Below are 12,796 nucleotides of genomic sequence, written 5' to 3'. Positions count from 1 at the left end.
TCCCCTCCCTGTCCCCTGTTGCTCTTCTTTTTTTCATGGTGTTTTTTTAAAGTGCAAATAATTTTCACAACCTGCTTCATTACCAAGATCCAACAGCAGCTGTAGTGCCATGACCAAAGAGGCAACAGAGCATATGGGGTTGCTTCGGCTGATACAGAGGGACTGATCAGGAAACTCTCATCTTGGGGCACAACACTTTCCCTATGTTGCATCTGTCCCTGGGAAGCATATAATTAGGCCAAAGTTTCTAAATCCCATAATGAGCAGCAGAGATAGGAGCAATGGTCAATGGAAATGCCCAAAGGGTGTTTGGAACCTTGTAGACTTTTAGAAATATAATCTGTTTCTCAGTCCATTGGAGGGAGTTGAGGTGTGCTCTGCAGCTGTATTTGTGTATCTGTGTTTGGCATTAAGGTAAGCACCCCGCATATTTTTGTGGGAAGAAAAATTAGAAGTTGTAATTACTTTTTTTAGTCTTATCTTTCAGACTTTCACAATGTCAAACTAGTTAGTGAGCTGAATTTCAGAGGAGGTAAAACAGTGATTTGAAGGGCAAAGGTACTGAAGCTCCTGAAGCTCCTGATTCTTTTAGGAAGTGAGAAACAGAGGTGAAAAATAAGCAGGTCAAAACCAGATTAATAATGTGCCCATATGAGAGAATAAGTACAATACAATACTTATTTATCTGATTGAAATTTATTAGGAAAATTAAGCTTTCTTATATTTTTTAAAAAGTTAAATACATTAAGGTTTACTAATACTTCAGATGGGAGCAGTGTGCTAATCTGATAAGAAGTACCATCAGTTTTTTAATGTTCATGCAAACATGCCTGATGATTTCTCATGCAGGAAAAGTCTACCCAATGGAAACTGCTGGATGCTTTTAGATATATTTGTGGGTTATACGCAAAAGATTCAAAAAAGCCCAGATACTTAAACTGGAGACAAATAAATGAGCTCTTTAACCATCATGTCTTTGTAATTGTAATATAACTATGCTGCTACAAATATTTTCCCATTTTTTTTTTGTTTTACATTCATCCAGGATGCCTCTCCCTGTGGAGAAGGTAGGACAGATAGAAAAGGACAAAAAATTTTTATAATGAAAAAAAGTGTTTTGGAGATTAATAATGGCAAGAACTTTGATATTAATTTGAAAGGTGAGTTTGTGAGCTTATTGGTGACTCCCATTTAAGATAGCATAAGTGACATATATAAAGTCATGCACACTACTTTGAGCATTGGACTAAATTCACATAGTTGACTGCATTCACCAAAATCAAAACATGTAGGGATTGGAACTGGTATGTTTAGAGCTATCTGCAGGGAAAAGTGGACAAAACCACTGGAGACAATGCTAATTTCTGAAGTCATGAAGCAAATCAACAGTTAATAGATTTTCATTTGCTATGTAAGTGAAATGTAACTGCCCGTGTACTAGTTGCAATCATGCTGGCAGGTGCTAAATTGCTTATGCATATTTGAACCCCAGTTGCTTCATTACAGAAATGTGACTTCACTGCTGAGACTGCTGAGTAAATAGCAAATGTCCCCAGAAGCCAGCAAAAGTTTGAATAGCTGCCAAGAGAAACTCACCAATTTCCAAAAAATAAGGGAGTAAATGTTAGTCTTGATAGGAGATTGCAGGAGGAAGGCTGGCAACAGATACAACATTATATTACAAGTTAGTTGCAAAAGTGCATACCATCATTTTATTTGGTTTCTTCCTTTCCTCTCAAAATGTAGTATATGCAGCATTAAAAGTCTGGACTTAGTGTCAGGAACTGGTACGGGCTGGTTGTACATGATTAGCAGAAAAGGATTCCCATCTCAAAGAAAGTTTGATGAGCTACTTGCGAAATTTATAAAAACTAAGCTCAAAAGCATTTTCTAGGATGCATTGGCTACTTACAGAAGACTCACTGGTACCAAAGATGTCTCTCACATCCCGCACTGTGTGCTTGTTCTTCTTCCTCAGGGTCTGTGTATAAGTGTTGTACCTCTTCTGTACGGCGGCCGCTTGAGTTCGGGTCAGAGTGGACAGCAGGGCTTGGCCATCCTCCTCTTCAGCTCCCGAGATCAACGTAGACAAACCTACGTCTTGCAGCCATTCTGCTTCCAGCTCCCCTTCTGCAGAGGAAGAGAATGTGTTACCAGGCCTGGTATGGGAAGGAGAGGGGGCTAAAGGAAGGGAGGTGGCATGATGTACCACTGCCTTAGCCTTAACCTCGAGAAGACTCCAATTCCAATCTTTCTTAGGCCAAAAGTGTAAGTTAACTTAGTTTTGTCAACATATTGTCAACATTCAGTTTGGCAGTCCCTGCACAGAGGAGTCTTAGAAGAACAGAAGAGGTATTTTTAACCTGTGCATCAACACATTCACGTGAAGAAGGCAGTAGACTGACTAGCCTGTCACAGCAAGGTTAATAAAACTAGCTCCTCATTCAAGAGCATAAATCCCCTTGGTTACCATTTATACCATCTGAAAGGCCAGAAAGTTAGCTGGTAATCAGGCACCTAATGAAGATGCCACACTGAGAGAAGCGTGATGTCCACCTAAGCCAATAGTCCTTTCAGACAAGGTGGTTAAGAGCTAGAACCACTCACTTAAGAACAATTTTCAGGTAGGGGAGGGTATCGAGGTCAGGTAGGGCTAGAAGATGCAGAAATAGCTATCCTTGCATGCTAGGAGTCATCCTGATTTCTAGTAATTAAAGATCGGCTAGCACTCTATACATTGGCATTTCTTGATATCCTGATTAGTAACTAATACCTTTCTGAATCCTGTTAAAAACTTATTTATCATATGCTTCAACATGGCAGCTGGCTCTGTAGTAGGATTATGTACCATGTGAAGAAGTATTTTCTTTCCTTAGATTTCAGATTGCTGCCTGGTACATTAAATTAATATCCCTGGTCACTGTAGGACAGGGAGAAGCTTCCAATCTACCGTCCTTAAGTAATTAAGTAATTTTAAATTTTGCTGTCATTGCCTTTTTATTAGTCTGCTTTTTAAAGTGTCAGAGTCTTTTAAAATCTCTCTTTGCATAGAAGGTTTTGAGGGTATTCATTTTAATTCTGTCTGTGAACAATCCCAGCTCAGCAATATGCTGTTCGAGACAAGACAATAATTGCATTCCAGCTTTGACTGAAGAAGAGGTATTACAAATAAACATGTCAAACAGGAAATGCTTTCATTTGCAGCATGCTCTATAGAATAACTAGTCAATACACTTACTGTTCTTGTTCCAGCACTGGTCATAATGGCAGGTTGGTATTTCCATTCTCCCTTTATTGCCTCTTCTTGACACCAGAATGCAGGCAGATTGATAGATACCAGTTTGCTGCCCTTCGGCAGTTAGATTTACACACAGTAAAAAAATTAACCGAGCTGGACTGTAGGGACAAGTGAAAGGATCCTACAGATATGCCTTCCCTGACTTTATTGTGAACTGCTTGGTCTCTTTACAAAGCTCTAGAAAAAAAATCTTTGCTTCTAAAACCCCTGTTCTGTGTTCGATGGGGTGTGACCAGACCTCTATCCCATGTAAAAGCTTGTCTTCACTCTGATCCCTTCTGTACTCACAGGTAGAATGGCAGGCTGTTCTTTCCGACCTTGAATCAATAGTTCTTTTGCCATCTTCACTCTTCTTTCTAACAAGGTCTCTTTTCATTTTCAAGTGTTACTGTTCTAACCACATCCATTCATGTTTCAGTTTCTTAATTTATTAATTTCAGCTTTTGTCTTAAAATATTCTTTCCAAGAACTTAATGTTTAAGCAGACTTGGCTTTCATGATGCTATGAAAAATAGTAAAGCAGAAATGAAGTTGTGCGTTTTTTACCAGCTACCATGTGTCTTCTTCTCTCTGGCTTTTGCCCTTTTCCTGTTCCAATAACTAACAAACAATAGATGAAGAAATAATGACAACAACCAGAGAAGTAAAACTACTGTCGAATTTCTGCATTAAAAAAAAAAAAAAAGACACATAGGTTTAAATAAGGGCTAAAAGAAAAACATATTGTTTTACACTTTTCTTTTATAGTGTTAGCTACTTATACTGCAGGTTCTTGATGCTGTGTTTCATTCTGCTGCAGCAGAAGACAAACAGATAATCAAGAGGGTTCCCTGTGGTTGGTAATTCTCTTTTGCTCATAGAGATGCCTTTTGAATTTCAGAAACTCACAGCATCGTAGCCTTGTAACACCAAGTGTTAAAACAGTTCTGCATGTCACTGCCATCTTAAATAATCCATGACTTTCTCTATTCCCCTATATTTTTATCCCTTGATCTTCTGTTCCTAATGTCAACAGACTAAGAATGCTGATCTTTTCTGCTTGCACATGTGGTGTGGCAAAAACCAGCACTGTGGTTTCAACAGTATCAGGGGTGCCTGGCTGCTATCACCTTTTGCCAGGGTGAATAAGAATTCCTTAAGAATCCTTCTTAAGGATTTTGCATCTCCTCCTCTCAAAGACATCTCAAAAAAGTGATAAACATTTGGTTTTATTTTGCCCCAAGGAATTCCATATTGATTTTCAGTGTTTTGATCCTCAGCAAGGAGTATTATTGTATTAGGAGATAACAGAACTCACTGTTATTTCCAAAATTAATAATCCCAAACTGAATACATTCCTGAATTTAATAACTAGGACAAACACTGCCTGGTGTGTGTATGCCATATATATGTGTGTTTAAAGCAGTGTGAAGGTAAATTACGTGTGAAGATGTGCTGCATTTTATCTTGCATCTTCATTTTTAATTCAGGACAGAGGGCAAAAAATCAATGCAATGTAATGAGTTGTAATCAGATAAAAGGTAACAGACTACTGCAGTAGAGTTTGCACTGTTGTGAAGGTTTAGCTCAACAGTGATGAAAACTGATGGAAAAGTTTCTGACAACATGGAAAATGCACTCCTGTATCGACTTGTCATACTAAAATTACCTAGCTTGGAAACTCACTCATGCTAACAGTTGCATGAAGGAGACACTGAGAGGTTCACAATCTCCGTCTGGGGTCTCCAAGCTAGAGGGCATGATAAGACCACAATTTTCCCAATAAGGTTGAACTGATTGAGGCAGATTGCTTTTCTGCCTTCCCATAAAGTTCTGATGTTACACCTTGACCTATTTTTATTTGATGACACATGCCAGCACAAAGAAGTGCTGTTTGGATTAAGCTGCCAGACTATAAATCTCATAGCAGACTAAGACTTCTTATGAACGTAAGTCTTCTGCTTCCAGGAGAGCTCTACCTGGAACTACTGAGAGGGAGGTGATCACTGTGGAAATGGTAGATGGTTGGAGCTATATACCACTGTGTGGGAAACAAGACTGGTTGTATATTGGATCGTTTAATAAAGTAGCACCCTTTTCACCCATTTTCCTAGTAGCAGAATTAATGACATCCTGTTGCACGTCAAGGTAAGAAAAATACATCGTCACTCATGTTAATAATTGTATGGAAAGAACACACCACTGTTTCAAAATCTGTCCCTAGATCAGCAGTTACTGAACTAGTGGCCATAATTCACGAAAGGGTTGCAGCAGTTATCACTGGGTCATGATCTCAAAAGAAGTTTGGGTTCAGCCTATAGTAACACCTGGTATTTTGTGTTGCACAATATAATGCATTTGTAAGTGGGGTCATAACTGGAGAAAAATAAGAACAGCTGTTCTAGATGTTATCAAATCCTCTAACACAAAGCTACATTGCAACAAGCTTGTGTAGACTACTACATATGCTTCCAGATACATTATGAAAAATGAGAGAGGTAAACTTTAAGGTAACAGAATGAGGTAGCAACACCATTAGCATAATTAGTATAAGTGATGAATGAGTTTTGACAAGTGGGGAGTCTGGATGATATAGACATCTACATATTCAGATTCATCTCTGATCTCTCCTTGAATTATATCTAAATTTGAAATCTCAGATATACAGGCAATTATCAAATTTCTGATAGCACTGAACAATAACTAACTAAAAATTGCGTCAAGACTTTCATGATTTTTGCATTATATCCTACTGAAAGCCAGAAAATTGAAAATTCCAGCATGCTAAATTAACTTTTTGGTCCTTTTATATGTTTTAGTTTAGTTTATTTAATGCTGGGGATATAGTTTTCATTTAGTCCCTTCTCTTTTCTGAATATCTGTCCATATCTGTCTTCCTGGAGCAGAAATCAAGTCAACGCAAAAATACTTACTTCAGAAGCCAATTACAAGCCCTCGTGCATAAACCAGACTGAATTATGTTTTCTTTCCAGTGACATCTCAAACATTGACTGCAATATTCAGAAGTGGAGCGGATCATAGAGCATAAAGCCATCTTAGTACTTTAGCTCATACTGGATGACACAAGGAGGGAAATCAGGACATCACTAAACAGATGAGGCAAAGCCAAGTTATGAGGAAGATGTGGTTTTTGTGTGCTCACCGTCAGCAGGTTTAAATTCCAAGAGCGTTGCTTCTTCAGATCCATCTTCAGTGCTCTCCTTGATGCTCTCTACTTCACACCAGAAGTCCTCCATGGAGGTGCTGTCCATGGAGGCCTGTGAGTTGGAGCGACTGAATGCAGGATGAGGTGTGGACTCACTGGAAAGCATCCTGTTAAGTCTTCGACAGCAAGAGAGAGACTTTCTGAAATGAGACAGTAATAAAAATAGAAATATCTTTTTACCATGCTAATTTGTGACATGCAGGCAAAGCACACAACTAAGATGGTACCTGCTGACTGTACCAGTCACATGACCTATGACTGTATCAGAGAGGCAAGGAACAAGATATTGGAGGCAAAATACATATTTCTGGTGGTCTCCTTGATCTCTGTTACTCATAACAGTTACGGCTGGAAATTTATTTTGCATCTAATAATTTATCTCTTTAATGTCCTTTAGTGTTTTACACCCTAGAGGAGGATGCAATTTCTATTTCTAACAGTGCTACCTATCTCATTAGACACTGGAAAAGTATTTTAACTTCTTTGTGCCTCAGTTTCTCTTTCTATCCCTTTTTGTCTGCTTACTCGCTGAAATTCTTCAGTGCAAACTTCTTCGGAGAAAAAAATCAGACTTGGGAACTCTGAAATATTTTACAAACTCATCTTGGCTCCACTGACTGGAAAAGAACAAAAATTATAAAGAAAAAAATTTAAAACTTAAAATATTTTAATTCCGTGTAATTCTTGGTAAACTCTTTTAGAAACATTTTTTTTAATTAAATAGAAAGAAATTAAATCTTTACCAAAATTATTTTGAAATGAAATTATATGCTTTAGGCCAAACAGAAGGTTTTGGTTACATACTCAAAAAAATTCATGATTCATTAAAAATCAAATTTCAAGGTATGATTCAATACAGAGATTGAACCAAAATGAAGTTTGTGCTTTACTCCTTTGTTCTTGCCTGTTCCCACCATAAATTCTTGCAGCTGAAGACAGTTATACAAGTTCATTCAAAATCTTATAAAATACCCACCATGAAAGTCTTGTCTGACTTTCCTCTTTCATATTATTATGGCTGCAATACTGTAGACTGCTTTTGTAAGTGTAATTACAGTAGTGCAGTAAACAGTAATAATAAGCACAAGAATATTTGTACAAAGGAATCAGGAGGTAGTGTAATTAAGGCAAAGAGCTAGATTACAGGATTCATGGAAAATTCTGCCATAAAGTCTTCTGGCCTTCACTTATCTGAATTAATACAAATGCAGTTTCCCCTTCTCTTCCTTTTCTTTCTGGTATCGTCCTGCCAACAGACCTTTGTTTAAAACCACAAGCATCACTTTTACTCCACTAAAAAAAAAAAAGTATACTTCCTGGTGAGGCCACATCTGGAGTATTGTGTCCAGTTCTGGGCCCCTCAGTTCAAGAAGGACAGGGAACTGCTCGAAAGAGTCCAGCGCAGAGCTACGAAGATGATGAAGGGAGTGGAACATCTCCCTTATGAGGAAAGGCTAAGGGAGCTGGGTCTCTTTAGCTTGGAGAAAAGGAGACTGAGGGGTGACCTCATCAATGTTTACAAATATGTAAGAGGTGAGTTTCAGGAAGATGGAGTTAGGCTTTTCTCAGTGATGACCAGTGACAGGACAAGGGGTAATGGGTGCAAATGGGAGCACAGGAGGTTCAAGGTGAAAATCCAAAAAAAATTTTTTACTGTGAGAGTGACAGAGCACTGGAACAGACTGCCCAGGGAGGTTGTGGAGTCTCCTTCACTGGAGACATTCAAAACTCACCTGGATGCACACATCCTGTGTGATGTGCTCTAGGTGACTCTGCTCTTTCGAGGTCCCTTCCAACCCCTAGGATTCTATGATTCTATGATTCTTCAGTATTTCCCTCCTTCTCACAGTTTTTGCAATGGATATACAAACAATATACTATTCAGTAAAGCTGACTGGACATGCTTTTCTCCCTTTGCACTCTTGCCTCTGCTGCATCTTGCCTCATTGGCAGAGCGCTGGCTGCTTCCCTGCGGCTTCTGTAGCCACCTCATCTTTGTCTGGGTGGTCTCAGGCAACTCCTTCTGGGTGAGTTCTAAGCTCCAGTTTGGGGAATTGTGGAGGAAACTACGGAGCACAACAAATCCAGCTGTGGACATTATCAGTACTTAAAAAGAGGCAAAGCTCAGGCCTTTGCCTCTTTTTGAACACAGGGAGGTGTAATATGGATGATTTAGCTGCCAAACATGCCCATGTGCTCTTGGTCAGCTGCTGGGAAGCAGAGATTTCAAAGAGATGACAGCATTTTGGCATAAGTAAATGCACTATGGCACAGTGGAGAGACAGGTTCTCCAGGAAGAAAAGTGCTATCTTCAGTGTTTCTGTCACTGTTTTCCTCATAAAGAGACTGTTTGCTTTTAAACATAGCACTGAAACTGCTGCTGTTTTAATTAGAACAAGCCACAGTCACCAAATCTGAGAAGAATTTGTGACTCAAGTATGGTTAAAGCTATTTGAGTGCTTTCCACATAGCTCTCCCTCTGGGGAGACACAAGCTTTTCAGTCAGCTTTTGTTCTCAAAGCCTCAAACGACTGAGGTACCTGATAAATCTTAATTACAGGAATTATGATTCTAGAAGTTGCAGCCTTTTTTTAAATTTTTTTTTATTATTTTTTTTTAATAGACTGAGCTATCTCTCTTCCCTGCATCAGCATCAAATTAAAAAAACAACAACAAGCAAGTCTCATAGGACTTAAATATCGTAAGTTAATACTGAACTACCCGCCCTGGAGCAGGGTTTTTAAATGCCAGAAGCAAACCCCTGAGAAGCAGCCAGAACCACCCCCGTCTCTTCAGCTGGGATCTGGTGGGGATGGGGGAAACAGCTCCTGCCAGCTAATTGCTTTCTGCTGTGAAAAGCTGCGCTCTTTTGTTTAAAAGGTGATAGTGAACATAAATAAGGGAAAAGGCAAAACTTCCTGGCACTTGGGGCCCCTTTTCACCGGGAGCTGTACAAGCAGAGAGAAATGCCCGGGCCTGGTTAATAGACTGAGCTATCTCTCTTCCCTGCATCAGCATCAAATTAAAAAAACAACAACAAGCAAGTCTCATAGGACTTAAATATCGTAAGTTAATACTGAACTACCCGCCCTGGAGCAGGGTTTTTAAATGCCAGAAGCAAACCCCTGAGAAGCAGCCAGAACCACCCCCCGTCTCTTCAGCTGGGATCTGGTGGGGATGGGGGAAACAGCTCCTGCCAGCTAATTGCTTTCTGCTGTGAAAAGCTGCGCTCTTTTGTTTAAAAGGTGATAGTGAACATAAATAAGGGAAAAGGCAAAACTTCCTGGCACTTGGGGCCCCTTTTCACCGGGAGCTGTACAAGCAGAGAGAAATGCCCAGGCCTGGTCTCAGGGGTGCAGCAGGTGCCCACCGCTGGGCCACAGCCTGTCCCTCCCGGCCTCCTCTTTAGCCCCAGGGCTCTGCCTCAGCCCCCCACTCTGCTGCCCACTGCTTTTATATTCCTGTCCCTCCTTAGCATAAACCTCCATGAAAAATAAATGCCTACATCTGCTACACAGCCCAGCCCAGAGCACCCACACCAGCAAAACGAAGAAATGCTCTCTATAGTCTGGAATTAAACACGTGCTGGGATGAGAAGAGGGCTTTTTCCCTGACAGCACCGCTGGCTGCCGTCATTTAGTCAAGGTCAGGGTATTTAAACATTTCTTGCCCTCCCAGTGTGAATCTCGACCATGACCCCTGTGCTCCTCACGCACCACACCAGACTGATCCTTGGGCTTTGACTCCATCAGCACTTCAGCCAGCTCAAACTAAGGCTTTTTATTTCACCATATTAGGAAGAATGGGGCTTGGTGGGTTGTTTCTTTTCTCCCCATAGCGAGTATGCTGTTTTTTAATATTACCATACCAAAAACCTAAATGCAAAACAGACCACGTAGCATGGCAACAACTGCTGTGACAACCAGCTTTACCAAATATGTCTAAGGTTCCTGGGTAATTAACGTGTATTACAGCAATATTGAAAGTACAGAGCTTATTTGGAAAACCGGCTGAACAAAGTCGCCTGGGAACCTCCTATCTGAGGCTTGTTATCTCAGCCTGGATTAAATCAAGCCGTGTAAAATTCCTCCGACAAGAAAGGTTAGGCAGAGGTGCTTTATCCGTATTGGTAAACAGCCGAAACTTGCTTCCAGGTGGCCTGGTACAAGATTTCTGCAATTATTCTGAGTCTGCCTATTAAAAGCTTACTTCTTTGAAAAGATCTCCAGCTGCTGTTTTGACCCATATACCTGTGGCTTTTGTCCTGGAGGAAGTGGCCTTGCTTTTATGTGATATTGGCAGTTGCCTCCATTTCCTCCAGACAAAGATGCTTCAGGAAAAAAAATAATTAAAAAAAATAGTAAAAAATCCTACTGCAGAAGCAAAGCATATTCTTCACTGCTTTTAATTCCTTCTTGAAAGACACTGAATGAGCACTGACTCAGCAAGCAGCTCGCCTGTCTCAGAAATAACTGAACAAGCCCAGGTTTTCCATCACCTGGGAACCCTCCTAGCAGAATACCTGTGTTCCCAATACCTTTTTTACCTTCAAGGCTTTTTAGCTTGTTTGCTCTTTTTCTCAGTATCTGTAGAGAAGCTTACAAGGATGAAATATTTTCATTAAACCAATCTGTTGTTCTTGTGGAAAATTTGAAAACCAGTCTTGTGAGGTAAGTAGCAATCATGAAGCTCATGCTCAGTTTCACACACATGGGCAGTGGTGAGCTAATCTGAAAGGCTGACTAAATTAAACACAGGAGGGATCTCATATCCTGGCTACCTACATGGAAAATGCTGGGAAAGAAAGACAAACCTTAAAGCACTGTACAAATATTACAGTGACTTCACTGAATGAGCTGAAATTCTTTACAGGGTGGAATTAAAAAAAAACAAACCAAACAAAAAAATCCCACACGGACACTAACCAAAGCCCTTGAAAAAAGGAAAGAAAAAGAAAGAAGGGAAAAGTATATTACAATGGCCAATGTTATCAAAGAACATGTCTATCACTGGATACTGGTCGCAGAAAAAAGGGTTAAAGAATGCCAGTAAGGAGAAATATAATGATATCATGCAGAAAGCTTTCTGTGGAAAGATTTTTGCAAAGAAGCAGGGTATTTCCACAGGACATAAGGAGACTGATTCAGTTGTGCATGACTCTGGTTTTGCCCTGGCATGTGTGTATAACACTGATGAAAAGTAATAGCAAACCAGGCCCACTGAACCTATATTTTATGTTCTGTATATTGTGCAGCAGTGTGCTTTTCAAGATCTGACATCACACACCAATTTTAGGATAGCCAAGCCAAATCCAATAGACAATTCTTATCCCATCCATTAAGTGAAGTTTTGTTAAACCTCACAAAGAGCTGGTTCAGTGATACCTAATGATTGCTCACAGGCTAACTGATGATAAACCCAGGCTTGTGTTTTCATTTTAATTAAGTAATGGGTGGTAAAGAATCCATAAAGCAAAGAGGAGTAATAATGCCATCTTGTAGTTAAAACCAGCACTTAATCCTTGTTTACAGAGACAGACAGGACATCTTACTCTTGTGGGTCATTATGCTTCATTTCATTCACCAGGTCCTGAACCTGCTTCACCAGTTAGTGACATTTATAGGAACGCGGAAGATGAGGGAAGCACATTCTCCTGGTCATTTCAGGACTAAGATCCACCTTTTCATATTGCAATGGCTTTATCAGTGTAGCCTTTTAATGTAGTGCAGTCAGTAGCATCTGAAAAATGCAACTGTGGCAGAGTGTTTCCTGTATTCAGAGCTTCCTATTCTTCAATTTACCATAACGAGTCACCAAGTTCTGACCAAAATTAGTTACCATCTCTCTACTCAGCAGTCTAGCAATTGGAAGTAGTATCTTTTGCACAGCTGAGTCTTGCCCCAGATCTTGTCTTCTGGATCCTTACTGGCAACCCTGTTCAAGCACTGTTTGCTGCCTGTTTCCTTCTCTCCATGCTAGGTGGCTTCTGTTCACAGAGGGCGATGTATCTAAGACAATATCCCCCCAAATCTGTCTCCACACTTCTGCTTCTGATTATCTTGCAGATGTTAAGCCAGCTGTAGGCCATGTATCCTGAAGTTACTCCTTTCTCTAATGTCCAGCATAGCAAATATTTAACTTATTGTGCTCATTGATTTTACAGAGTCGTCCTTGTGACAGTATTTGAGTGAGAAGCAAAATAGGATTTTATTTCATTAATAATTTCCTCATCCTTCTGCCTAGCAGAATGCCAAAATCATATTAATATGATTGCTGTTTGTTACAAAAGTGGG

The 12,796-nt window shown here is 39.9% G+C and overlaps 1 protein-coding gene across 1 annotated transcript in view; it reads right to left on the bottom strand.

Annotated features, from left to right (window-relative positions):
• The window catches only part of ARHGAP28 (Rho GTPase activating protein 28), a 73,693-nt gene that overhangs the window by 24,654 nt on the left and 36,243 nt on the right, over positions 1-12,796 (bottom strand). The window contains exons 2-3 of the mRNA XM_010006862.1: positions 6,441-6,643; positions 1,913-2,130 (exon numbers count right to left, since the gene is read on the bottom strand). Coding sequence (XP_010005164.1) covers positions 1,913-2,130; positions 6,441-6,643 — 421 coding nt within the window. The remainder of the gene's footprint in view (positions 1-1,912; positions 2,131-6,440; positions 6,644-12,796) is intronic.

This window comes from Chaetura pelagica, unplaced genomic scaffold, assembly GCF_000747805.2.
Source record: "Chaetura pelagica isolate M959 unplaced genomic scaffold, ChaPel_1.0 scaffold109, whole genome shotgun sequence".
Lineage (NCBI taxonomy): Eukaryota > Metazoa > Chordata > Aves > Apodiformes > Apodidae > Chaetura > Chaetura pelagica.
This window is presented reverse-complemented; position numbering and strand designations above follow the sequence as displayed.